This window comes from Lynx rufus, unplaced genomic scaffold (assembly GCF_022079265.1).
Source record: "Lynx rufus isolate CCGP_SWC_20201006 ecotype Redwood Valley unplaced genomic scaffold, mLynRuf1.p SCAF_2, whole genome shotgun sequence".
Taxonomy (NCBI): domain Eukaryota; kingdom Metazoa; phylum Chordata; class Mammalia; order Carnivora; family Felidae; genus Lynx; species Lynx rufus.
The window spans coordinates 179,818,998-179,844,557 of record NW_025814834.1 but is presented as its reverse complement, the minus strand read 5'-3'; the positions used below and the strand labels follow the sequence as shown (position 1 = coordinate 179,844,557).

Below are 25,560 nucleotides of genomic sequence, written 5' to 3'. Positions count from 1 at the left end.
TTTTCTAATCCAATTTTTGGTAGACATATTAGCCAGAGCATGGCTGAGGTTATAGGTTAGCACTAGAGACTTTTCTGCAGGTTAACCTATATTAGTCAATGTTGGTGGTTTCCCAATATGTGTTCTGTGGGACAGTAACCTGATAAGATTCTCTATTTCATGGGTCAGATAAGTTGGGAGATGCTTCAGATTCTTTAACCCCCTTTTGGACAGTCATGATACACATATAATAATAGTAAAGGCTCTGAATGTCTTGCCATAAAGAAACCTGTTTCACTTTGTTTAACCTAGTATTATCTAAACGTATTTGACAGAATCCTCATTTTTTAAAGTAACATCATTGTGCTCCCCCCAAACAAAAACCAAAACCCACAGTATAGTATTTCCTTACCTTGTCCCAAAAGATGTCCTAAAAAATTTAATTGTCTTGCTGATAATCAGATACTATGTTTCATTTGATCTACCAGTCAAACCAATGAAAACAGGTATTAATCTTCTATGGCTTGTTCCTACTGAACCCATATTGGCTGCCACCTGATTATCACTCTTCTTTGTATGAGATCACTAGTGTGGATTCTGCCTTCTTCCTTTTTTATTAGAATTGAGACAAGATTTGCTCAATTATATGTATGTCATTTCTGCTCTGAAGATCATCCTCCTGACAGAGATGATAGAGATGAAACAGAAATGGGGGCTCTTCATTTTCCTGTGCCATCATCTATTAACATAACATTATCAGCTGCTATCAGTGTTCCTTTTCCTTCCTTGGCCTTTCTGCCTCTCAAGCAGGATTCAAAACCTATCTTATGCTGCTTTGTCTTTTTTAAAGTAGTAAAAACTTTTTGCGTATTTAACTTCCTTAATACATGCTTTTGTTTTTCTGACACTAATCTTTAAACTTTCTGTTAAAGAATTTAAAAACATACATATTGGGGCGCCTGGGTGGCGCAGTCGGTTAAGCGTCCGACTTCAGCCAGGTCACGATCTCGCGGTCCGTGAGTTCGAGCCCTGCGTCGGGCTCTGGGCTGATGGCTCGGAGCCTGGAGCCTGTTTCCGATTCTGTGTCTGCCTCTCTCTCTGCCCCTCCCCCGTTCATGCTCTGTCTCTCTCTGTCCCAAAAATAAATAAACGTTGAAAAAAAAAAATTAAAAAAACAAAACAAAAAAAAAAAAACATACATATTTCTTGTTAGGCTATAACTTTTCTTTTCTTTTTTTTAAACTTTAAAAAATATTTATTTATTTATTTTTGAGTGAGAGACAGCATGAGCGGGGAAGGAACAGAGAGAGGGAGACAGAGAATCCCAAGCAGGCTCCGAACTGTCAGCACAGAGCCTGATGTGGGGCTCAAGCTCACAAACTATGAGATCAAAACCAAGAGTCATATGCTTAACCAACTGAGCCACCCAGGTACCCCTAGGTTATAACTTTTCTAAAGACTCTTCTGCCTTTTCATAAGGAAGGAGAAGGACCAGGTCCTGGAGGGTGTGGGTTGTAAAATTCACTTAGCCCAGGGGCATTGGGATACTTTGGCAAACTCCTTAAAAAATTGCTGGCAGTGCTTTCCTGCCCTATATCCACTGTGAATCCCAGGCTATATATTCTGGTTTTTGAAACTGGACTCTTACTTATACTAGATAGAATTAACCAGTTTGAACTATTTTCATATTCAGTGCTTTTCATATTCATATTCATGTGCTTATTAGTGGATTCAACTCATTAAATATACACAAGTTTAATTAAATATTTATGTGAGGGATCAGTTGTTGACATGATCAATATTGACAATCTGTGCAAGGGAAAATGCAGAAATATTTTGCAGGACACTGCGTACCATTGCAACATTTAATAAACAATATGAAAGCACTTACTTGTTTTCTCTACAGGAACAAAGGTTGAACATTTTGCAAAAATTGGATGGAAAAATCATAAACATTCAGTTAATAACCCGTAAGTATTTCAGAAATATGAAATTGTAAAAATCTGAGTTATCCTGCTATGTAATATACAACTTTATACTTAAAAAGTAAGGGGAAGACCTCAAAGATATTAACTAGAATGTTTTATTATTTTTCTTATAAAAGGCCTATACCCAGGTAAACTTTTAACTACAGTTTTAGCTTTGGGTTTGTTTATATTTAGAATGTCATTTATTTAAGCTTAAGAAAGAATGTGGATGATTGCTGATAAAGTTTTAGTGAATTTTCCTTGCTTATATGATATAATAGAAACTCCTTCATATGAGATAATAAGCTTGTTATAATTTGGCCCACTCTACCTTGCCAGTCTTATTTCCTACTACTTTCTGGTTATTTACAGTCTCTAGCTTCACCAGATCACTTGTTTTTTCCCAAGTGTAGTATACAGTACTCACTTCTGTGTTTTTACTTAGGCTGTTAACTCTCCCTGGAATATCCTTTTGTCTTTCTTTTGTTTGGTGAATGTCTATTTACCCATCAAGCCCCAACCCAAATGTCATTCCTTCTCTAAACACCTTCTTAAATCTTCCTGGGCATAATTTTTTTTTTCTCATGAGTTTCATTGCACTGTCTGTATACCTCTATTATAACACATCACCCTATCCCACTTAGTTATTTATAAGTCTTTCTTTGATCATGATGGTCCTTGAGCAGAGATTCTGTCTTATCTTGTATCGTCAGCATCTAGCAGGGTATTGGAACATAGTATATGTTCAATAAAACTTTGCTGCTACTGAATAGTAGAGTTGGTATATGTGCTGCCGAAGCAAGCACCTGTATAGTAGAGTTTGAATAAGTAGTCTTAAGCCCATGAAGATGATCTAGAGCAAATTCTTTGTCCTTAGAACTTGGAGAACCATGCAAATATCCTTTTTATTTCCTAAGTAGTAAGGAACTATACCAATACATTGAGGGATTGACAACACTGCAGTTTCTTGGCTTTGAGGCTTCAAGGAGTAGCTCTTAACTTTCTCTAGAGAATCAAAGTCTTTCTCTTACTTAACACCCTGCCTAACCAGGCATCAATTATCCACTCATTATAGCATTCTTCTAAAGGGAATTCATTCACTCAACAAATATGTATTCAGCGGCCTACTGTATGCAACACACCTTTAGCTGCTAGTGATACAGCAGTGAACAAGATAGATAAGTTCCTTGTCCCCAGTGGCCTTCCATTTCATATTGTAAATTCTCAATTATGTTGAATAGTCAAATGTTATTTCTGGATGTCCGTTTCATCATGTAAAACTCTTTGAAACAGCCAAGAATAGCCTTCTAGGTTTTGCTCAGAAATTTCAGATGCCAACTTCTTGCACTAGGTTTTCCTTGGCTAGGAAAGAAAGAGAATCCTGTGTTTGCTCACTAGTTGTTATAGATACCCGGTTACATATTTCTAAGAAGGTTGAATTATAAAACTCTTCTCAAGTGTTTCCTCACAAATTATAAGAATACTTAAAGGCAGTGAGAATCTGTGATAAGTAGTGTCGAATTAGGGATAGTTCATGCCACTTGAGCCCTCAGACCTGTGTCTATAACTTACTCCTAGTTGTCTCTACTTAGATGCTTCATAAGTGCCTCAGAGTCAACATGGCCGTACAGAATGGATCATTTTTTCTCAACCCTATTTTTACTTTAGTATTCTTCATGAGTGACATCAATATATACCTAATAATAGAAAACTAGAAGTCATTCTTAACTCTGCTTTCTTCCTCACTGTCCCATATGAATTGCAGATGAGTTGAGGATGAACAGAATGCTGCGTCCTTACTGTCTCTTGAACTCATCCCTTCTTTCTGTCTTTAACTTCCAATTCCCTACTCTAGGCCCTTAGCATTTCTTGCCTTAATTATTGCTCTCATCTCTTAGTTTAGTTGCTTTTGATAATGCCCCTCACCATCCCTTTTGTGTACCATAGCCTTCTTGTTTAAATACAAGTCTGATTGTTACACTCCAGCTTAATATCCTTTAGTAGTTCCTCAATGTTTTTAGTGTAAAATGTAAATACCATATACTGGCCTTTCATGGTCTGATCTTTGTTTATTTCTCTTGCTCCATCTTTGTCACCTTGTGACTACATTTCCTCCCAAACTTTATGCCCTAGCTTCAGTGAGCCACTTTAACTCAAGAGGCTTTGTGTATCCTGATTCTTTTGCCAGTAATTCTCTGTCTCCTCCTTCCTCTTATTTGCTAACCCCAGAGGGAAAGCTCCCTCTGGTATCTGGGTCTGATGCTCATCCTGTGTGCTCTCATGGCACTCTGTATAACATTTCTGTCATGGTATTTATCATATTGTATTTATTTGCCACAGATTCATACTGAGTTCCTTGAGGGTAAGGACTATGCCCATGTCCCACATGCCTACCACAGGATCTGGCACAAATTAGGTGTTTTATGGAAGTTGGTGATGATCAAAGTTAACTTTAGAAGAAAAGGTACAGATACTAGTATGCAGATCTAAGTTACATGGCCTTTATTTCTAAACATTTGAATTGCTGTTCATTTCCATACCAGTTGAAGTTTGCTTATAGACTCTCCTTTGTGGTGTCTACTGCTTCTGCTATTTTTGCCAGAGCAGTTTCTGAAATCATCTCATTTTATTGTTAGAGGAGCCAAAGGGGATAAAAATAAGTTTCTTCTTTGCAGTGGTTAAGTTTCTTCTTCACAGAAAGGAAATGTGTTTTGAAGTATGCAGGTAATTTATTACAGGTTTTCTACATTTATTTAAGAACTCCATTAGCCTTCATTAAAAGTAATTGTATAATATCATCCCCACAAAAGGCTGAATTGCAAGTAATTTTGTTTTGCTCTTAAGGAACTAGTATTTAATAATTCTCTAGGTGGTGGTGGTGGTGGTGGTGGTGGTGGTGGTGGTGGTATTACATTTTAACCCCCAACTGATCTGGCACCAACTGGGTATACTGCAATTCAATTCTGGCACTAACCACCCAAGTTGATGCAGACCCCAGGAATTAAGAACTTAGTCCTCCGCAAGACTCCCCTCACTTAAGATGCCAGCCACAAGTAGGGTCTCCAGGCCACCTGTACTTCTGACCAACTGACTATAAATACAGGGGTTTCCATGACCTCTCAGGTTTGATAATTCACTAGAGTTCCTCACAGAATTCAGGAAAGTGCTATACTTATGATTACAGTATTATTATAAAGTATATAGCTCAGGAACAGCCAAACAAAGAGGCACATAAGGCAAAGTCTGAGAGGGTTCCTAAAGCAGAGCTTCTGTACCTTCTCCCCATGGAGTCAGGACACATTACCCTCCTGGCATATGAAGGTACTCACCAACCAGGAAGCTTCAGCAAGCTTCAGTGTCCAGAGTGTTTGCTGGGGCTTTATGCAGACGTACTTGATTAAATCATTGACACAAGATTGAACTCAGTCTCCTGCCCCTCCCTTCTCCTTAGGGGTCAAACTGGCTCAAAAGTCCTAACCCCTATATTCACACAGTTGGTGTTTCTGGTGACCAGCCCCCGCCCCCCATACAGTTAACAGGGGGCCCACTATAAGTCACCATATTAGCATAACAAAGACACTCCTGTCACTCAGGAAATTGCACAGGTTTTAGAAGCTCCATGCTAAGAAGCCAGGATGAAGATTAAACACATTTTTATTTTACAACATATTGTATGTTGGAGTTCATATTTTTAAAAAATTCAGTTCAAACAACTTACTTATTAAAGGTTGAAACTTCAAGCTGTATTACAAAGCTGTAGTCATCAACACAGTATGGTACTGGCACAAGAACAGACACATAGATCAATGGAACAGAATAGAGAACCCAGAAATGGACCCACAAACATATGGCCAACTATCTTTGACAAAGCAGGAAAGAATACCCAATGGAAAAAAGACAGTATCTTCAGCAAATGGTGTTGGGAAAAGTGGACAGCGACATGCAGAATGAACCTGGACCACTTTCTTATACCATACACAAAAATAAACACAAAATGGATGAAAGACCTAAACGTAAGACAGGAAGTCATCAAAATCCTAGAGGGGAAAATAGGCAACAACCTCTTTGACCTCAGCCACAGCAACTTCTTACTTGACATGTCTCCAGAGGCAAGAGAAACAGAAGCAAAAATGAACTATTGGGACCTCATCAGGATAAAAAGCTTCTGCACAGCGAAGGAAACAATCAACAAAACTCAAAGGCAACCAACAGAATGGGAAAAGATATTTGCAAATGACATATCAGATAAAGGGTTAGTATCCAAAATCTATAAAGAACTTACCAAACTCCACACCAAAAAAACAAATAATCCAGAAAAGGAATGGGCAAAAGACATGAATAGACACTTTCCCAAAGAAGACATCCAGATGGCTAAGAGACACATGCAAACATGCTCAACATCACTCATCATCAGGGAAATACAAATCAAAACCACAATGAGATACCACCTCACACCTGTCAGAATGACAAAAATTAACAACTCAGGCAACAACAGATGTTGACGAAGATGCAGAGAAAGAGGATCTCTTTTGCACTGCTGGTGGGAAAGCAAACTGGTGCGGCCACTCTGGAATGCAGTATGAAGGTTCCTCAAAAAATTAAAAATAGAACTACCCTATGACCCAGCAATTGCACTACTAAGTATTTATCCGAAGGAAAGACGAGTGCTGGTCCAAAGGGGCACATGCACCCCAATGTGTATAGCAGCACTATCAACAATAGCCAAAGAATGGAAAGAGCCCAAATGTCCATCAATGGATGAATGGATAAAGAAGATGTGGTATATATATACAATGGATTTGGCGATCAAAAAGAATGAAATCTTGCTATTTGTAACAATGTGGATGGAACTAGAGTGTATTATGCTAAGCGAAATAAGTCAATCAGAGAAAGACAAATATCCTATGATTTCACTCATGTGTGGAATTTAAGATACAAAACAGATGAACATAAGGGAAGGGAAGCAAAAATGTTATAAAAACAGAGAAGGGAGACAAGCCATAAGAGACTCTTAAATACAGAGAACAAACTGAGGGTTGCTGGCAGGGGTTGGGTCGGGGGAAGGGCTAAAGGGGTGAGGGGCATTAAGGAGGACACTTGTTGGGATGAGCACTGGGTGTTACATGTAAATGATGAATCATTAAATTATATTCCTGAATGTATTATTACACTATATGTTAACTAACTTGGATTTAAGTTAAAAATAAATAAAAATTAAAAAATAAAAGAGAATCTTATATTAATAGAACAGTCAAAATATATTAAATGAAAAAATATATATATATATTAAATGAAGATGCCTATAGTATTACCAGTTTTAGCATAGCACTTCTTATATTACTCATAATAACCATAATAAAAAGTTAATATTTATTGAAAAAAAAAGGTTGAAACTCTTCATAAAAGCCTATCTTTTGTTTGTAAAAATAATATTTACATATTATTCTCTGACTTCTGGATCAGAACATTTTCAACAAAAATTATAACTGCTACTTCGTATTCTGTAACTACTTATTTTGTATTTAGGAATTCCCAGTTCCAGAAGGAATACAGTTTAGACGAAGTGATGAAATCTCGAGAAGTTTTTGATTATTTGACTATCTTACAGTGTTGGTAAGAAAACCATATTTTAATATTTAATAGAAGTAACTGCTCCGTCTGGGTATATCTGTAACTGTATCTGCTTGTATAGAGCTCCTACTAATGAAGTCCTCACTCTGGCGCGCCCTTACTTCCTATTCCTTTTTTTTTTTTTTTTTGAGAGCGAGAGAGAGAGAGAGAGAGAGAGAGAGAGAGCGAGCGAGAGTGTGCACGTGTAGGAGCAGAGGGAGAGAGAAAGAGAGAATCTTAAGCAGGTTCCATGTTCAGCACTGAGCCTGAGCTCAGCATAGAGCCTGAAGTGGGGCTTGAAGTGAGGCTCAGTCCCACGATCATGAGATCATGACTTGAGCTGAAATCAAGAGTCAGATGCTTAACTGACTGAGCCACCCAGGGGCCCCTTTACTTCCTATTCCTATCTGGAGACAGACTGTCTTTTCTCTTGGAAAATTATGTACTTCATTTCCTTCATTCTTGAGTTCTACCTACTTTTTAAAAATTGTATTTTATTCATTTAAATGTGGCTTAGGAGGCCAGTAGAGTCCAGAGTTTCTCCCTTGAGCATTTTGTTTTCTCTACTGTATGCTTCTATCTTAGGAAATGTTACTCAGTTATAGTAGCTAAGAGTAAACATAAAATAGGAAAAATGAAAACAAGAAAAAAATAGCTCTAATAATAATAGTTGCATCTTGAAAATTGCTTGACAATATCTGTTTCCCAGAAGGTTGAATTGGTACTGTATAGCTCCTGCTTACCACCTGGAAGACCCTGGTAGGATGCAATTGAATAAATGGGGTCAGCTTTTATCTGTTGCAATATGAAGGTCTGCCCATTTATAAAGTCCAGCTGAACTCAGAGAAGTCTTCTTGTGTTTGCCATTTTCCTTCACAGCTTTGCTATAAGGAAAAAATCTATTTTGAGGAGATCTCTTAACTAAGCCCCACCTTCTGGTTTGGACTTTCTGGTATTTCCTATTCTGTCCTTTCCAAGTTTCAAAAGGATTCCAAGACTGATTATTTGGAGATAACAATGTTAGAGCTAGTTAGGCCCATAGTAGATTTTTATTGTACTAGAATAGGAAAAACCTTGTTGACTCCTCAGAAGTCACCAGGAGATGCCTTATGCATCTGCAAAGGTAAATTCAGGATTCTTTGCATTAAGAATGTTTTGGGAGAGACCCTTATAGACCAAGCAGTGGCTGATAGTGTTTAAGTTCTTGATAGAGATTCAGTTCTCAGGTGGGAAGCATGTATAATTTTTAACTATAGATTTCACAAAGAAGACAGTGGAATGACCAGCAAGCATAATCAGCTTTTCTTTCCACATAGAAAGAACTCTTGGTCTGAAATCCTAAGATAGAGGTGCACTGGGTGTAAATGATTATTTTTACCTCCTCTTAGTCCCACTTCAGATGGTGCTGCAGCGGCAGTTTTGGCTAGTGAAGCATTTGTACAGAAATATGGCCTAGAATCCAAAGCTGTGGAAATTGTGGCACAAGAGATGGTAACTGATTTGCCAAGCTCATTTGAAGAAAACAGCATTATTAAAATGGTATGTCTGAGATTCTATTTTATTTATCAATTGAGGGCTTTCTGTTTTAAAATTTCAAGGTGACCTCATGTTGTCATTAGCTCTGGAAGTTATTTACTTGAGAAAATTCAGTCCAGAATATTTAATATTATAATCCATCCTTAAGAATCTGTTAAGGGAAAATAACTGATGAGAACATATGCTTCTTGTGATAGAGCCATAAGTGCACTTTTAATTAACTAGACGTACTATTTTGGTGGGTTTTTTTTTTTTTTTTTTGAGTTGACTGGATATGCCCAGAACTCCTTTCTTACAGAGTTAAGGGAAAAACAAGGATATTTTCAGGAAACTTTCTTGACCTTAGCACTTTAAAAATCTTGATTAAAGATTGAGTAAATGTGGAAGAAGTTAAAAAATGACAATTCAGACCTAGAGTTAGTTGAATATTTGAAGATATACACATACATATTTAAAAATGTACCCGTGCACGTATACACAAATGTATAACAATGGTAAGGTAATTAGAGTTTACAAAATGATTTTACAACAATGCTTTGAATTTGAAAATGTCTCTATAACTTGCCCAAGATCACAAAGCTGGGATGTGGTTGAGGTGGAACTTCTCAGATTTTTTGTGTAATACATTTACACCACAATTTTATGCCTTGGAGAGTTTGCTTGTTATTGTCTGAGACCAAAGGGGGGTTAAGAGCATGGGTTTGGAAAAATGTTATCCTATATGATTTTTTAAAAGAAGATTGTTTGTTGTCACATAGAAATTCCTTATATTTTTAGTGTATCTGAATCATAATTATCTATTGCTCAATCTCTTCAAACTATTTACCACAACAACAAGTTGTGGTTTGACTGAGTTTTTGTAACTGTGCAAGATATGGCCTAAGGAATTTTAAGTCCTTTTTATATATTTATTTAAAATTCTGGTTTTTGTTTTGTTTTGTTTTGTTTTTTTCCGGGCACCTGGGTGGCACAGCATCCAACTTTGGCTCAGGTCATGATCTCACAGTTCATGAGTTTGAGCCCTGCGTCGGGCTCTGTGCTGACAGCTTAGAGCCTGGAGCCTGCTTTGGATTCTGTGTCTCCCTTTCTCTCTGCCCCTCCCCTGCTTGCACTCTGTTTCTCTTTCTCTCAAACATAAATAAACATTTTTTTTTAATTCTGTTTTTTTTCTTATATTTTTTTAAGTTTATTTATTTATTTTGAGAGAGAGAGTGAGAGAGAGCAGGGGAGGGGCAGAGAGGGACAGACCGAATCCCAAACAGGCTCCATGCTCTTGGTGAGGAGCCCTGATGTGGGGCTCGAACTCACAAACCATGAGATCATGTCCTGAGCCAAGATCAAGAGTTGGATGCTTAACCGACTGAGCCACCCAGGTGCCCCTAAAATTCTGTTTTTTATAGTATACAATTTAATATGTACATTCTCCATCCTGAATATTCTTTTATTTAGACTTTCCATGTAATAGAGAATCATTCTAAGATTTGATTATTAATCTCAACTGAGATTTTAATTTGCATAGTCAGTTTTCAACTGTAAAGGTTATACATGTTAATCTCTCAGAAATCGTATATAAAAGTCCCAATTTTGATGCCCTTAACTTACTTATATGTGGTTTTGGTTTTAGGTTGGCTTTGATATGAGCAAAGAAGCTGCTAGAAAGTGCTATGAGAAATCTGGCCTGAGACCAAGTGATATTGATGTCATAGAACTTCATGATTGCTTTTCTGTCAATGAACTCCTTACTTATGAAGCACTGGGACTCTGTCCAGAAGGTAATATCTTTGGTGAGATGCAGATTAACTTAGTAAAGTCACTGAGGACATTTCAGTTTTGCCATTAAAAAAAGGAATTCACTAATTGCCTTTCCTTTCATGTTGACTCTGCCATACTGTGCAAAGTAAATGTAAGCTATCCCAATACTGGACTTTTTAGAGCATGTAGTCTTGGATAATACCACCACTGAGGTAATAGGTTATACAAATAATTTGTATTATGTGTATCAGAGGAACTTAGAATGAATTGTTAAGTAAAAAAAAAAAAAAAAAAAGGATAAAAATTACATATGTACTTCCAAATATTTCATATCGTATTTTTTTTTTCCCAGACAGGGAGCATGAGGCGGGGGAGAGGGGTAGAGGGAGAGAGAGAGAGTATCTTAAGCAGGCAACGTGGTCAGTATAGAGCTGGACATGGGGCTGGAGCCCATGACCCTGGGATCATAACCTCAGCTGAAATCAAGAGTTGGGCACCTCAACTGACTGACCCACCCAGGTGCCCCTTGGTTCTTTTTTTTTTAAGTTTATTTATTTATTTTGAGAGAGAGCGTGCCCATGCATGAGAGCTGGGAAGGGGCAGAGAGGGAGGGAGAGAGAGAATCGCAAGCAGGCTCTATGCTAATGTGGAGACCAGTGCAGGGCTTGATCCCACGAACCCTGAGATCCTGACTTGAGCCGAGATCAAGAGTTGGATGCTTAACTGACTAAGCCACCCACGTTCCCCCATATTGTGTTTGAATAAAGACTTGCAGAAAGGAAAATGTGAAAACTAGTTGGTGAGATCTGGAGGATTTTTTTTCTTTTCTTTTATAAAAAGGTTGTATTATTTTTCATTACCATAAGCAGTGTATGAGAGTTTGAGTTGCTTCACATCCTCACCAATATTGATATGGTCAGTTTTAAATGTTTTAGCCACTCAAAAGAGTATGTGATGTCCTGCAGCATTCAGATAAAAAAAGAAATAAATGGCATCCAGATTGGTAAGGAAGAAGTAAAACTGTCACTATTTGCAAATGACATGATGCTATATATAGAAGACTCTAAAGAGTCCACTAAAAAAACGATTAGAACTAATAAGTAAACTCAAGAAAGTTGCATGATACAAAATGAGCATACAGAGATCTCTTGCATTTCTATACACTAATAATGAAGTAGCAGGAAGAGAAATTAGGGAAACAATTCCATTTACAATTATACCAAAAAGAATAAAACACCTAGGAATAAATTTAACCAAGGAGGTGAAAGTGTTTTATACTCTGAAAATTATAAGACATAGAGGAAAGAAACTGAAGATGACACAAAGAGATATACCATGCTTATGGATTGGAAGAATGAATATTGTGAAAATATCCATAAGAATATTCCCAGAGGAATGTATAGATTCAATGTAATCCCTATTAAGATACCAATAGTATCTTTCATAGAACTAGAACAGATACTTCATTTTTTTAATGTTTATTTTTATTTTTGAGAGAGAGAGAGAGAGCACAAGGTGGGAAGGGACAGAGAAAGAGGGACAGAGGGTCCAAAGCAGGCTTCTTGCTGACAGTGTCAAGCCCAATGTGGGGCCTGAACTCACGAACCTCGAGATCATGACCTGAGCTGGAGTCAGACGCTCAACCAACTGAGCCACCAAGGTGTACCTAGAACAGATCATTCTAAAATTTGTATAGAACGATAAAGGACCTCAAATAGCCAAAGCAATCTTGAGAAAGAAGAACAATAGCTGGAGGTATCCCAATCTCTGATTTCAAGATATACTACAGGGGCGCCTGGGTGGCGCAGTCGGTTAAGCTTCCGACTTCAGCCAGGTCACGATCTCGCGGTCCGTGAGTTCGAGCCCCGCGTCGGGCTCTGGGCTGATGGCTCAGAGCCTGGAGCCTGTTTCTGATTCTGTGTCTCACTCTCTCTCTGCCCCTCCCCCGTTCATGCTCTGTCTCTCTCTGTCCCAAAAATAAATAAACGTTGAAAAAAAAATTAAAAAAAAAAAAAAAGATATACTACAAAACTGTAGTAATCAAAACAGCATGACACTGGCATAAAAATAGGCACATAGATCACTGGAACAGGAGAGCCCAGAAATAAACCCACTTCTTGTATGGTCAATTAATCCACAACTAAGGAGGCAAGAATATACAATGGGAAAAGACAGTCTCTTCAGTAAATAGTGCTAGGAAAACTGGACAGCCAAATTGGACCACTTTCTTACACCATACACAAAAATAAACTCAAAATGGATTAAAGACCTAAAGTTCAGACCTGAAACCATAAAACTTTTAAAAGAAAACATAGGTGGTAATCTCTTGGACACATTAACCTTAGCAACATTTTAATGGATATGTCTCCTCAGGCAAGGGAAACAAAAGCCACAATAAACTTTTGGGACTACACCAAAATAAAAAGCTTTTACACAGCAAAGGAAGCTATCAACAAAACAAAAAGGCAACTTCCTGAATGGGAGAAGATATTTGCAAATGATATATCTGATGAGTTAATGTCCAACATATATAAAGAATTTATACAAGTCAACATGAAAAAACCCAAATAATCTGATTAAAAAATGGGTAGAGGACCTGAATAGGCATTTTCCAGAGAAGACATACAGATGGCCAACAGACACATGAAAAAGATTGTGAACATCACTCGTCGTCAGAGAAATGCAAATCAAAGCCGCAATGAGATACCACTTCCCATCAGTCACAATACCGAATATCAAAAAGACAAGAAATAAGTGTTGGCAAGGATGTAGAGAAAAGAGAACACTTATGCACAGTTGATGGGAATATAAATTGTTATAAACACTGTGGAGAACAGTATGGAAGTTCCTCGGAAAATTAAAAATAGAGGGCACCTGGGTGCTTCAGTTGTTAAGCATCTGACTTCAGCTCAGGCCATGATCTCACAGTTTATGAGTTTGAGTCCCACATTGGGTGAGCTTGAGCCCTGCATTGGGTGAGCACTAGCCATGCTTTGGGTGAACAGGAGCCCTGCTTTGAGTGAGCCCTGCTTCTCTCTCTCTCTCTCTTCCCTTTCTCTCTCTCTGCCCCTCCTGGGATTCTCTCTCTCTCTCTCTCTCTCTGCTTCTTGTTCACTTGTGCCCTCTCTCTCTCAAAAAAATAAATAAAAAAAAATAGAAACATCATGCAATCCAGTAACCCACGCCTAGGTATTTACCCAAAGAAAGCAAAAACACTAATTTGAAAAGATATATGCACCCCTATATTTATTGCAGCATTATTTACCACAGCCACAATATGGGAGCAACCCAAGTGTCCATCAGTAGATGACTGGATAAAGATGGTGTGTGTGTGTGTGTGTGTGTGTGTGTGTGTGTGTGTATACACACACACACACACATATACGTACATATGTATACATGTATACATATATATACATATACATACACACACATATATATACATATATATATGTATGTATATATACATATATATTTACAATGGAATATTACTTGGCCATAAAAAAGAATGAGATCTTGCCATTTGTGACAACATGGATAGATGTAGAGGGTATTATGCTAAGTAAAATAAGTCAGACAGAGAAAGTCTAGTTTTCTTCTTTTCTTGGTTTTGGCATTAGAGTTATGTTGGCCTCATAAAACAAATTGACCATTCTATATTTTCTGTAACCATTCTATATTTTCTGACAAAGTTTGTGTAACCTAAAGAATTTACCAATGTAATCAAGTAGTTTTAAGTTTTCTTTTTGGGAAAGTTGTTGATAAAAAATTTGTTAATAGATATGGGGCTCTTCAGATTTTCTGTGTCTTCCAGTGTCTATCAATTTTTGTAAGTTGTATTTTTAAAGAAATTTACCCATTTCATTTAAGTTGTCAAATTTATTGTCTGAACTTGTGTGAAGTATTCTCATATTATTCTTTTTTTTTTTAAGTTTATTTATTTAAAGAGAGAAAGCACGAGAGAAAGCAACCATGAGTGGGGAGGGGCAGAGAGAGAGAGAGAGAGAGAGAGAGAGAGAGAATCCCAAGCAGCTCCATGCTGTCAACACAGAGCCTGACTTGGGGCTCCATCCCACAAACTGTGAGATCATGACCTAAGCTGAACTCAAGAGTCAGATGCTTAATCATTTTAAACACTTAAAAAATTTTTTGAACTGAATAATTATGAAATATATCAAATTTTGTAGAAGGTAGCTAAAATACTGCTTAGAGGAAAATGTGCAACTTTAAATATTTACATTTGAAAAGGAGAAAGATCTAAAATAAATGACCTAAGGTTCTCTTGTAAGAAACTTAAAAGAAGAAAACCAAAGTAAACCCAAAGTAAGTTAAAAAAAGTTAAAATTGAAGAGCTGAAATCAATGAAATGGAAAAAACAGACAATAAAGAAAATTAACAAAGCCAAAGCTGAATCTTCATAAAGCTCAACAAAACTGACAAACCTCTACCTAGGTAGATCAAGAAAAAAGAAGAACACCAATCTCCAATACAAGGAATAAAAAAGAAGTTATCACTATAGATCCTATAGACATTAAAAGAATAATAGGAGAGGGACACCTGGGTGGCTGGCTCAGTTGGTTCAGTGTCCAACTCTTGATTTTGGCTCAAGTCATAATCTCGCATTTCGTGAGATTGAGCCCCACGTTGGGCTCTGTGCTGACAACATGGAACCTGCTTGGGATTCTCTCTCCCTCTCTCTCTGCCCCTCCCTCCCTCAAAATAAATAAATAAACATTAAAAAAATTTAATATCCAGGTATTTAGAATTTTCCTGGATATATTACTGTTAATTGCTTTCTAATTGTGCTATAGTAAGAGAATACACTTTGATTTTGATCCTTTCAAATTTATGATTTTTATTTTATGGCTCAACATGTGGTATATATTGGTGAATTTATCTATCATTGCACTTGGAAATTATGCAGATTCTGCAGTTATCAGATGTAATGTTCTAAACATATCAATTAAATTGAGATGATTGATAGGATTTTTCAGATCTATGTCTCTAATGATTTATTTGTTTTGCTGTTATCATTTGCTGAGAGGGGTGTTAAAATCTCCTACATAAATTGTGGAATGGTCTCTCTCCCTTCTAGTTCTATCAATTTTTGCTTTATTTTGCAAGCACAAGCACATTTATAGTTGTATATCTTCTGTTTTTTTCATTATGAATATCTTGCTTTATGTCTGGTTATAGTCTTTGTTTAGAAGTCTCTTTTTGTCTGACTAACATAGTTGCTCCAGCCTTTTTATGCATACTGTTTGCATGATATATATTTTCTATTCATTAGCTTTTAATCTATTTATGTTGTTTATCTGTATAAGGTATATCTCTTGTAGGTAGTAGTGTATCATTTTTTAGCCTTTGTCAATTTCTACCTTTTTACTGGAGTATTTAAATCTGCTCTAATACAGTAACCATTAACTATATGTAATTATTGAATCCTTGAAATGTGGCTGTTCCAAATTGAGATGTGTTGTGTGAAGTACACATTGGATTTTGAAAACTTAATATGAAAAATTGTAAAGTATTAATTTTTTTACTGCTTACATGTTAAAATGAAATAGTTTGGATATATTGGGTTAAATAAAATGTATATTAAACAAAGTATATGTTAGAAAATTTTAAAGTACATATGTGCTTTGCATTATATTTCTGTTGGACAGTGTGACTTAGATTATTAAGATCATTAACTTGACCACTTTTATCTCTTACCTGTTGTGCTCTCTGTTTTTTGTTCTGTTCTCCCTCTCCTGCTTTCTTTTGGATTATTTGAATATTTTTATTTTATGTTTTTATTTTTTGGTTTTAAATGTATATTTTTATTTCTTAAAGATAGTTTTTTTAAAAAAGTTTATTTATTTATTTTGAGAGAGAGAGAGCACATGGGGAGGGGCAGGGAGAGAGGGAGAGAGTGAATACCAAGTAGGCTCCACACTGTCAGTACAGAGCCTGATGTGGGGCTCAAACTCAAAAACTGTGGGACATTGACCTGAGCTGAAATCAAGAGTCAGAGGCTTAACTTCCTGAACCACCCAGGTGACCCTATTTATTTCTGAGAGAGAGAGAGAGAGAGAGAGAGAGAGAGAGAGAGAGAGAGAGAGAATATTCATGCGTATAAGTGGGGGAGAGGTAGAGAGGGAGAGAGAGAATCCCAAGCAGGCTCCACACTGTCAGTGCAGAGCTGGATGCAGGGCTTGATCCCATGAATTGTGAGATCATGACCTGAGCCAAAGTCAAGGGTCAGATACTTAACCAACTAAGCCACCCAGGCACCCCTATTTGAATACATTTAGTATGCCTTTTATTTTGTGTATTGAACTTTGGCCATATCTCTTTAGTTAGTTTCTTTGTTTTTTAATTTAATTTAATTTAATTTAATTGTATTGTATTGTATTGTATTGTATTGTATTGTATTGTATTTTCAAGTTAGTTAACATACAGTATAGTCTTGGCTTCAGGAGTAGAACCCAGTGATTCATCTCTTACATATGACACCCAGTGCTCATCCCAAGAAGTGCCTTCCTTAATGCTCATCTGCCACCCATTTAACACCCCCAGTTTTTTTGGTTTTTGTTTTTGTTTTAGTGGTTGCAGGGTTTCTTAACCTCAATGTTGTTGATGAATTAGATTATTCTTGGTCTTGGGGGTTGTGTATTGCAGGAAGTTTAGCAGCATTCCTGGTTTCTACCCACTAAATGCCTAATACTTCTAATACATAGAAATAAGGGATCCTCTTCTCTGCCTCTGTCCTCTGTGAACTTTCTCTTTTACTCTCTGACCTGTATGGGTTTCTTTTCCTGGTTCCTCTGGTTAGAAAGATGGAGTTTCTGTTAGAGTTTTGGCTACCTATGCTTCCCTACTGCCAGTAATGCTCCAGGATGGTGCTCACCCTTGGAACAAAGCTGTTGAGAGAGCCTAAAAAGAGAAAACTTGGAATTTACCCTTGTATAGTGGCTTCTCCAAGTTTTAACTCTCCTTGATTCCCCTGCATTTGTTGACTTTTCAGAGTCTTCAAGTAGTTGTTTTTTGTATTTTATCTAGTGTTTTATATTGTAAACAGTGGGAGACACAGGCTATAGTGAATATATATGCTATGCTGCTTTAGTAGAACTGGAACATAATCTCAAGGTTTTAAATATATATACATTTTGATATATGATGATGACTTTCAAAATTATATCCCTAGCTTACACCACTTCCCTGATCTCTAGACTTATATGTCCAGCTGCCTATTTTTCAAGAGTTTTTTGGATGTCTCGTTAGTATCTCAAATCCAAGTCCAAATTGAGTTTCTGCTGTGACCCAGACTTCCTCCTTCCTCAGTCTTCCCCATCCTCCTGTTGCTCCAGTTCCTCTCTTTCTTTCATAGCCCCCTTTGAATCCATCTCTAATTCCTGGTGGCTATGGACTCTGTCTTCTAAATATATCCAGAATACAACCATATCTTACCACTTTTTATCACCACCAGCCTAGTCCAGACCACCGTTATTTCTCACTTACATTATTGCAGTAGTCTCATAACTGGCACCCCTTCTTCTGCCTTGTCTCCTTATGGTTTATTTCCTATAATGAAGCTTTCATGGTCCTGTTAAAAGCATACAGCAGGTCAATATCATTCCTCTGATCGTCTCATTCAGGAGTAAAAGCCAAATGTGATCGGTCCCTTTTATTCCCCTCTCACATCTTTCTGACTTCTACATCTCCGACTCTTTTACTTTGCTGCAGCTGCACTGGGCTCTTTCCTCAAACACTCCAGACTTACTTCTAGCTCAGGGCCTTTCTTTGTTCCACATATCCATATGATTTGCTCCCTTATTCCCTTAAGGTCTTTGACCAAATGTCAAAGTGGAAGACTTCTCCCATAACTTGGTTTAAAATGTGAACTCCTTACCCTGTCTTTTTGGTCCCAACACTTACTGTACCCCCTTTCCTGCCTTTACCCCACCCCATGGTGCTTATCACCACTCTGTTATATATCTTACTTTCATTACATATTGTCTGTCTCTTCCTTACACCTCTCCTGACAGTGAAGTTAATTCCATTAGAACGGGGATATTTGCTTCATTATTGCTGTATCCCCTAGTTTCCAGTGCAGTTTTTGGCACATAATTGCTTTCTATTTATTTTCTTATCAGTGGCCCATAAGAATGGTTGTTACAGTACTTTCATCTCTGGATCACTTTAGTTGATGGGCTCAAGATATTGCCAGTGGAATCTTCTAATACTTAATAGGTTGTATATATTATAAAAAAGAAAATGCAGTGAATTATTCCATTCTTGGGGTTGGTTTGTATTCAGTCTGCTATTACTTGGTATAGTAACAATATTTAGGAGTTCTAAAAGCAGTAATGGCAGGTAGAATACCTGTTATGACCAGAGCCTTGTATCAGGCTCTATGTCAGAAACACCAAAAAATAAAAGAATGCCTCAGTGGATGGTTTTTAATCTACAACCTAGATTTAAAGTGAAATAAGAAGTGTTAGTCATAGGGGTGTCTGGGTGGCTCAGTCAGTGGAGCATGTGACTTTTGATCTCAGGATTGTGAGTTTGAGCCCTACATAGGGTGTAGAAATTACTTAAAAATAAACTCATAAAAAAAAAGAAGTGTGAGTCATAAAAAATTTTGTGATTAGTGTGTTTCATTTTACCAATAGAGAAACTCTTTGGTTTTTGAAGGCAATAAAATATATTGGTTAAGAACACGGGCTATGAAGCCAGGCTGCCTGATGATTAATCCTAGATTAGTCCCCTGCTGTTGCCTTGGCTAGTTACTTAACATCTATGTGACTGTTGCCTCATCTGTAAAATGGGAATGATAACACGTACTTCATAGTGTTGAGGATTAAATTATGTAGATATATGTAATAATTAGAACAAGGCCTGACACAAAGGGAGTACATAAAAGCTATTAGCTATCTCTGACAGTACCATAATCACCATCTTTCTTTGGAGGTTCCACTTCATTATCAGAAATACCAGCTGGAAGAATATTTTATAGCCTACATGGATTTTTATTTACTCCTTAACCACCTGGAAGAATGACCAGAGAGTTGATAGAAATGTTGAAGCCACCAAGCATGTAATTTTCATTTTCTTTTAAGCTTATGCTTATGGCTCAACAGTATTTTCATCTACTTCATTTCATCCCTTCATTTCATGTCCCATGCTCTCCCCTCAGCTTGCTGGGAATGTTTATAGATCATATAACAGTGCAATTGAAAATAAAAATGAATACATTGGGCACAATTATGGATTTTTAAAGCTGATGCAATTATTTTAGTTATAGTATTGGATCCACGTCCATTCTTCAGGGTCTTTGAATCTCTGTTATATTTGTAGCAATTTTGGAAGCCAGAGAGCTCTTAAGAAATTCTAAATAGGAACTCTGTTTAATGTATGAAATGTTCTTAAAATATAAATCTTTATTACTCAGTATTTATTATGTAGCTTTTAGAAGTGCTTATATCAGGGGGTGCCTGGGTGGCTCAGTTGGTTAAGCATCCAACTTCGGCTCAGGTCATGATCTCACTGTTTGTGGGTTCAAGCCCTGTGTCAGCTCTGTGCTGACAGCTCAGAGCCTGGAGACTGCTTTGGATTCTGTGTCTCCCTCTCTTTCTGCCCCTCCCCCATACTCTCTTTCTCTCTCAAAAATAAATAAACATTAAAAATTTTTTTAAAAACAGAAGTGCTTACTTATATCAGTTTGATATTAGTTTGAACTGTTAAGAAATGTTTACTATAAGAAGATCTTGGCTATACTGAAATTAAAAAAAAAACGTATCACTTGGACCAATGTTATTTTTAACCTTTGTGAATATTATTTTTCCTTTAGGGCAAGGTGGAAAACTGGTTGATAGGGGAGATAATACTTACGGAGGAAAGTGGGTCGTAAATCCTAGTGGTGGATTGATTTCAAAGGGACATCCACTGGGAGCTACAGGTAATACTACACACACATTTCCTAATTTTTTTGTTATCATTTTTTATATAAGTGTGAATGGTTTAGCCATTGATTTGAATGAAGGATTGTATTCTCTGAACCTGGTAGCCAGTGCTTTAAATGATTATTTAGTCATGTTATTTTAAATTTTCCTTTAAGTATAGTGCATTTTAATAATCTTAACTGATGAAAATTTGAATTACATGAAACTCTAAATTCAACATACATATATTTTTTAAAATATTTTTTTAATGTTTATTTATTTATTTTGAGAGAGAGAGAGAGAGAGAGAGAGCTAGCGTGCAAGCAGAGGAGGGCTCAGAGAGAGAGAATCCTAAGCAGGCTCCACACTGTCAGTGTAGAGTCTGATGTGGGGCTCGAACCCATGAACCATGAGATCACAACCCGAGCCCAAGTTAGGCACCTAACTGACTGAGCCACCCAGGCGCCCCAACATACATATATTTTTTGAGTTTGATTATTTTCAAATAGGTGTACAATTTAAATTAAAATGTTCCAAATAGAGATCTTGCTAGACCTGCTGGATGGATAAGAATAACTTGAAATGAGCACATTATTTGTATATAGTTGTATATGTGGTTGGTGTTACATGGAAATTTTTTTCTCTGGAGAATTGGACTAGAAGTTATGAAATAAGAATTTTACTTTGACTTTACTGCTGATTGGCCATGTGACTATTTTGATTAGTTATCAATTAATCACTTTGAATCTTAGTTTCCTTAATTGTAAAATGAAATTATACCAAAAAAGTTTATAAAATAATTTAGTATTAAAATCTGGGATTTGTTTTTATGAAGATAGCTGAGCTTTGTATTTTTTCATATTGTCTTATATATTAAATATTTTATAAATTATTACAAATTCCAAAATAGAGAAGTTAGAATTAACAGTGTATTCATTATAGCAATTAACTGGTTTATTTTTCTTTACCACTTAAATTTAGTAAGCTTATTATCTAGTGAATAGATACTTGTAATCAGAGAGTAAGAGATAGGTAGACAAATGTGCACACATAGATAGTTACAGTATAAGGTGCCACCTTGTTATTTATTTTGTCTGGTTTGTTCTTTGGTTCTTTTCTCTTTTTTGTGCTTTTTGTTCATTGGGTGTTTTTTAGTATTTTATTTTCTCTTTTCTGTTGAATTATTTCTTTTTCTTATTTCTTAGTGGTTGCTGTAGAATGTGCAACATACATCTTTAATTTAACCACAGTCTACCTTCAAATAATGTTATGCCATTTTACATATAATGTAAGGGACTTTTACAACAGCATATTTCCAAGCACTTCCAAAATATTTGTAAACCCCACAGTATACTATTGTTATTATTGCTCTGAACAATCCACTATATTTTGAAGTAATCTGAAAATGAGGGGAATGAGAGTGATATCACTGGGAGTGACAGAATAACAATATCTGACAAATACTCTCCTTTATAAAAGTACTAAGAACACTTGCAAAAATTATCAAGACTGGGGCGCCTGGGTGGCTCAGTTGGTTAAGCCTCCAACTCTATCTCAGCTCAGGTCTTGATCTCAAGGTTGTGAGTTCAAGCCCCACATTGGGCTCTGCACTGGGTGTGAAGCCTACTTAATAAAAAAAAATTGTCAAGATCAAGTTTTTACAGAACTCTGGAAATTAACCAAAGGGTTGCAACAATCTGGGGGAACATTTTTAAAAACAGTCTGCTGAATCTCCATAAGAACACTAAGCTTTAATGGCGTTTTGACTTGCTCTAATACCACTCCCCCTTGCCCCAGCTCCATGGTAGTCTTGAAAGCAGTAGCCTGCAATCATGGTAGAAACCAGCAGCCTGGCCAGCACTGGAGGAGTCAAAATGGAATTGGAGTTCTTTCAAAGCCCCATTCTTAGAGAATTGTCATTATTTGACCTGACAGTTCCCTGGTAAACCATTCTTAAAATGCTTGTCTTTATGTAACCTGACACAGAACTTGCAGAGTATTTTCTCCAGAATCACTTGTTAAGAATAATTAACAACAATTGGCTTAACAACATAGGTGCCTGAGGTGCTGATAATTGGGACAAAAGACCCAACCAAAACCTTAAAAGAAAAAACCGGGGAATGAGATGTCTATTAAGGGTCTTTGAAAAGATCTGACATGTCCCTAAGAATCTAGAACACCCAGTATATACATGAAGATTGTATGTATGTTCAAGGCTTTCTGCATGCTCAGAAAAGACCTAACAAGATCTTAAGCTCTTACCTCTGGCTAACCTTGGGGCTCTGCGCAATTGGGAAGTAGAGGCTAAGGTGAAGTTGTAAACTGCCTGGCTGAGTGCCCCAATACACACACACACACACACACACACACACACACACACACGCAGCTTCAGCAAAAACTGGGAGACTTATTAGTTCCAGACACTTAAGAAAATCTCTGTCCAGCCATTAGCTAACCACTAAGGTAACCAAGAAGAAAATATAATGATCAATTGTGACAAAGAATACAGACTTTACAGAATCAGTTTGGAAAAGTCAACAACAACAAACTCTGAGAAAGGGGAAGAATCTGATTTCTAGAGTTGCCATGTTGTATTATATAAAATAGCCAGTTTTTAACAAAAAAATGTGAGACATGCAAAGAAACAAGAAAGTATGGCCCATACATAGGGGAAAAACAGTCAGTAGGAACTGAGGTAGCCCAAGCTTTGGATTTACTAGACAAAGACAAGCATCTACTTAAGTGTGTTCAAAGAATTAAAGGAAGCTATATCTAAAGAACTAAAGGAAAGTGTCACAACCAAATAGAAAATATCAATTACTAGGTAGAAATTATAGAAAAGAACCAAATATATTCTGCATTGAGAAGTATAGTAACTGGAATGAAAAATTCACTGGAGGGTCTCAATACCAAATATGAGCAGGCAGAAGAAAAAATCAGTAAAAGTTTTAGGTAGGTCAATTGAAATTATCCAGGCTGATGAACAGAAAAAAAAAAAAAGAAGAAGAAGAAAAATGAACAGAGCCTCAGAGACCTGTGGGACCCCAGCAACACTAACAGCATAAACGTAGTGACCTCAGAAGGAGAGGAGAAAAAGGGGCAGAGAATATTTGAAGAAATAATGGCTGATAACTCCCCAAACTTGAGGAAAAAACATTTATATGCATATTGAAGAAGTTCAACAAACTTCAAGTAGGAATATCTCAAAGAGATTTACACTTAGACACATCATAGTCAAACTGTTGGAAGTAAAAGTATATTGAAAACATCAAGGGAGAAGATTCATCATGTACAAGCATTCCTCAGTAAGGCTTAACAGCTGATTTTGTTTCAGAAACTATTGAAGCAGTGTGATGAAAGAAAGTGCTAAGGAACAATTCTGTATTCAGTGAAACTACCCTTTAAAAATGAAGGAGGGGGCACTGGGTGGCTCAGTCAGTTGAGCAACGGACTCTTAATTTCAGTTTAGGTCATAATCTCATGGTTCATGAGATCGAGCCCCATGTCAGGCTCGGTGCTGACAGCATGGAGCCTGCTTGGAATTCTCTCTCTCTGTCTTTCTCTGCCCCTCCCCGACTAGCACATGCACATGTGTGTGCATGTGGGTGCGTACTCTGTCTCTATAAATATTAAAAATAAATAAATAAATAAATAAATAAAAATGAAGGAGAAATGAGGACATTCCCAGATAAACAAAAATTGAGAGAATTTATCACTAGACCTCTCCTATAAGAAATCCTTTATAAAGAAATAGTGAGGGGCGCCTGGGTGGCGCAGTCGGTTAAGCGTCCGACTTCAGCCAGGTCACGATCTCGCGGTCCGTGAGTTCGAGCCCCGCGTCAGACTCTGGGCTGATGGCTCGGAGCCTGGAGCCTGTTTCCGATTCTGTGTCTCCCTCTCTCTCTGCCCCTCCCCCGTTCATGCTCTGTCTCTCTCTGTCCCAAAAATAAACAAAAACGTTGAAAAAAAAAAAAGAAATAGTGAAATGAAAGAACACTATATATAGCAATCCAGGCCTTCCTAAAGAAGGAAGAAAGGTCTCAGATACACAACCTAACCTTACACCTTAAAGAGCTGGGAAAAGATGAGCAAATAAAACCCAAAACCAGCAGAAGACAGGAAATAATAAAGATTAGAGCAGAAATTAATGCTATTGAAACCAAAACAAACAAACAAAACAAACAAACAAACAAAAAAACCCCAGTAGAACAGATCAATGAAACCAGAAGCTGGTTCTTTGAAAGAATTAACAAAATTGATAAACCCCTAGCCAGTTTGATCAAAAAGAAAAAGGAAAGGACCCAAATAAATAAAATCAAGAATGAAACAGGAGAAATCACAACCAACACAGCAGAAATAAAAACAATAATAAGAAAATACTCTGAGCAATTATACACCAGTAAAATGGGCAATCTGGAAGAAATGGACAAATTCCTAGAAACATATACACTACCAAAACTGAAACAGGAAGAAATAGAAAGTTTGAACACACCCATAACCAGTAAAGAAATTGGATTAGTAATCAAAAATCTCCCAAAAAACAAGAGCCCAGGGCCAGATGGCATTCCCCGGGGAATTCTACCAAAGATTTAAGGAAGAGTTAACACCTATTCTCTTGAAGCTGTTCCAAAAAATAAAAATGGAAGGAAAATTTCAAAACTCTTTCTATGAAGCCAGCATTACCTTGATTCCAAAACCAGACAAAGACCCCACTAAAAAGGAGAACTATAGACCAATTTCCCTGATGAACATGGATGCAAAAATCCTCAAGATATTAGCCAACTGGATCC

The 25,560-nt window shown here is 36.9% G+C and overlaps 1 protein-coding gene across 2 annotated transcripts in view; it reads left to right on the top strand.

The window, feature by feature from the left end:
* The window catches only part of SCP2 (sterol carrier protein 2), a 132,290-nt gene that overhangs the window by 43,114 nt on the left and 63,616 nt on the right, over positions 1-25,560 (top strand). For both annotated transcript variants that reach the window (XM_047084181.1, XM_047084182.1), the window contains 5 exons: positions 1,886-1,949; positions 7,473-7,559; positions 8,945-9,095; positions 10,717-10,864; positions 20,680-20,787. In XM_047084181.1, the coding sequence (XP_046940137.1) occupies positions 1,886-1,949; positions 7,473-7,559; positions 8,945-9,095; positions 10,717-10,864; positions 20,680-20,787 (558 nt within the window). The remainder of the gene's footprint in view (positions 1-1,885; positions 1,950-7,472; positions 7,560-8,944; positions 9,096-10,716; positions 10,865-20,679; positions 20,788-25,560) is intronic.